This window comes from Montipora foliosa, chromosome 5 (assembly GCF_036669935.1).
Source record: "Montipora foliosa isolate CH-2021 chromosome 5, ASM3666993v2, whole genome shotgun sequence".
Lineage (NCBI taxonomy): Eukaryota > Metazoa > Cnidaria > Anthozoa > Scleractinia > Acroporidae > Montipora > Montipora foliosa.
Window position 1 is genome coordinate 30,459,419 of NC_090873.1, and position 2,500 is coordinate 30,461,918.

At 38.2% G+C, this 2,500-nt stretch overlaps 1 protein-coding gene across 3 annotated transcripts in view; it reads left to right on the top strand.

Annotated features, from left to right (window-relative positions):
• Positions 1 to 2,500, top strand: part of LOC138003109 (neuronal pentraxin-2-like) — a 43,801-nt gene that overhangs the window by 108 nt on the left and 41,193 nt on the right. The window contains exon 2 of one of the 3 annotated variants that reach the window (XM_068849056.1): positions 203 to 1,514. In XM_068849056.1, the coding sequence (XP_068705157.1) occupies positions 1,379 to 1,514 (136 nt within the window). In that variant the 5' untranslated portion in view covers positions 203 to 1,378. Of the gene's footprint in view, positions 1,515 to 2,384 lie in introns of those variants that run through there. The other 2 variants (XM_068849055.1, XM_068849057.1) reach the window with 2 other exon arrangements.

The following is a 2,500-nucleotide window of genomic DNA, read 5'->3' on the forward strand; positions in this document are numbered from 1 at the left end:
CATTTAACGGAAAAAAGTGTTCATTTAAACACGCGAAACCACAATGATTATGCTGTCTCATTACGACCTGCTGCAGCTCCTGATTTGTGACATTAACACGTACGACTACTAGTTCAGATTCGGGCGTTGAAGGACGGACCAATGGAGAAGTTATGTTAAATGATAAAGAAAATTGTGACTCTCGTTCTTGTGTTTTCATCAGGGGTGATTGTGACCATTCCTCGGAAGTTTGAGGTTTAAAGGAAGGAGGGTAGGGATACTGTGACTGGCTTCCAAACTAAGGCGTTGATGAACCTTTCCTAACGTTAAGTCCGCTTTATTTGCCAAAAGTCTGGATCATGTCCCGCGGGAACAAGGAACTGATTATTAATATTTATTCTATAATATGCAATGATTATGAAAACGTATTCATCGAACAAGCCAAACGCCAGTTTGCTACTGCTTGAAAGGGCGCTAAAAAAGAAAACAGTTTTCTTTGAAAAACTCTGCCTTGTCGGAAAATGTTTGATGAACCAACCACACTGGCAATTGTGTTGGATAATTCAAAGACAATCACCAACGACCGGCGGTGTCATCAACATCTTGGGGTTTAATAATGGTGGTGCCAAGTGGTCTTGAAGTTGTCTTCATTGTTCTTCAAAGCAGAGAAACATCCAACCATGTGTGATTGTCAACCTGGTTGCAGTTAGCGCCTATTATCCTGATAACTGGAAACTTTCAAAGATCCTAGAAATGGACCTGTTTCGATTTGAATGATTAAATGTCAAGTGCTATAAATAATTACTTCCCCAATTCATTGGAGAAATATAACATTGGGGTTGGAAAGGGAAGAATGAATAATGAATAACAGCTTAATTAAAAAAAAAAACGAGTAAGGAACATTTGGCGTTCGAACATTCGGATAAAGAATTTTGTAGTTTCCGTAAAGAACAACGAATAAGGAAAAATGAATAACGAACAAAATTTCAGTAACGAGTAATGAATAACTCGGGAAAAAATGGAAGGAACAATAAATGACTGAGATCCATTTATCCGCTTCCTTCCCCGAATATAACATGCATTTATGCGTATTTATTCGAGTCATGCAGGTGGGATTTGTCAATCAATAAATTGAATCAAGCTATTTGCATCTTTTAGAAAGTTTAAAACAATTGACTCTGTTGCATTTCAACGAAATGGAAAAGCTTGGGGCACAGGCAAAAAATCAATTGTGGGATTCCAGAATTCATGTTTCATAAACAGAGATCCATTTGCCACAGGACTGGTGCAAACCTTAGACAGCGCTTAGCAACTCCTCTGTCCGTTCTTTTTCCGAGGGAATTTACGAAGATATCGAAGGGAAATTGCATTGTCACAAGAATATTATACGTGTGATACAATGAAAGGCTCCAGTTTTGCCATCTCGTGCATATGGTTCGCAATATCCTTTTTGATCGCCGCTTTCTTCCTTTCTGCGGATTCGGCCATAAACAGAGGTCCAACAGAACGATCTGCCCAATTTCAAGCTTTTGAAGGTAAATTAACAACATAGACAGTAGTTTTAAGTTTAAGCTCAGGTTATCCGGTCAGATTCATCGGAAAAAAGTAGTAGACAAATTGATACGTAATAGGAGACGACAACAGGGCCACAATTCCAGTTGCATTTCGTCCCCTTAGGAGCTACAAAACAATTGCTGAGTAACATGCAATGAAACGCGTTTCAATTCATTTGATTTTTTTTATTTGGTGGCCTTTATTCAGTAATCGATATCGGTGTCCTCTCCGATGATATTTAAGGACGTTCCCGTTTCTAGGCTGACATGTTGATCATTTTCAAGTTCCCCAACAACTTCTTTTCACCGCAAGGTTAAGAGTGCACCCTGAGCATCTGACAGCTTTGTAATGCAAATGTTCACTGAAAGTAATCCCTGGGGTCCGGCTTTGTTAGTATCTAGATGGGTGACCTAAAAATTATACCCCTTCGTATAACAGAAGCATTGGACCGAAAATTAAATTTTAACGCTAACAAATGCGAACGAAGCAAGGTACAGAATTTGTTAGCTTGCTTTATGCAAAACAAATATTGATGCAAAAGTAAATAAATATTAATACACAGTTTTTAGGAAGAGCAGAAGGAAGTTTCCAGAACGGCCGATCGAGAATAAAATATTTTGCCATCAGCAATAAAATTTACGACATGAAAACAACATTAATTTTGAACCGCGAATATAAAAAAGTTACGATCAGCGACAAACATTTTGGGAGAGTTTTGCTATGTTCAATTTTGTTATCTTACTTTTGGCTGCACAAATAAATCGCAAAATCGAAAGTGACATCGAATTCAGCGGGCGCCGTGATCAAGTTACCGCGGCATGTTTACTCGCGAAACAGTGAAGCATCTGTGTCAAATGATGGCATGATACTGGGCTTTTTTTTTGTTAGTTTTCTTTTTCTTTCAAGTGTTACAAAGTTTGACCATAAATGTGCGAATTCAACACAAAGATCAAAAGTTTGACGCTCC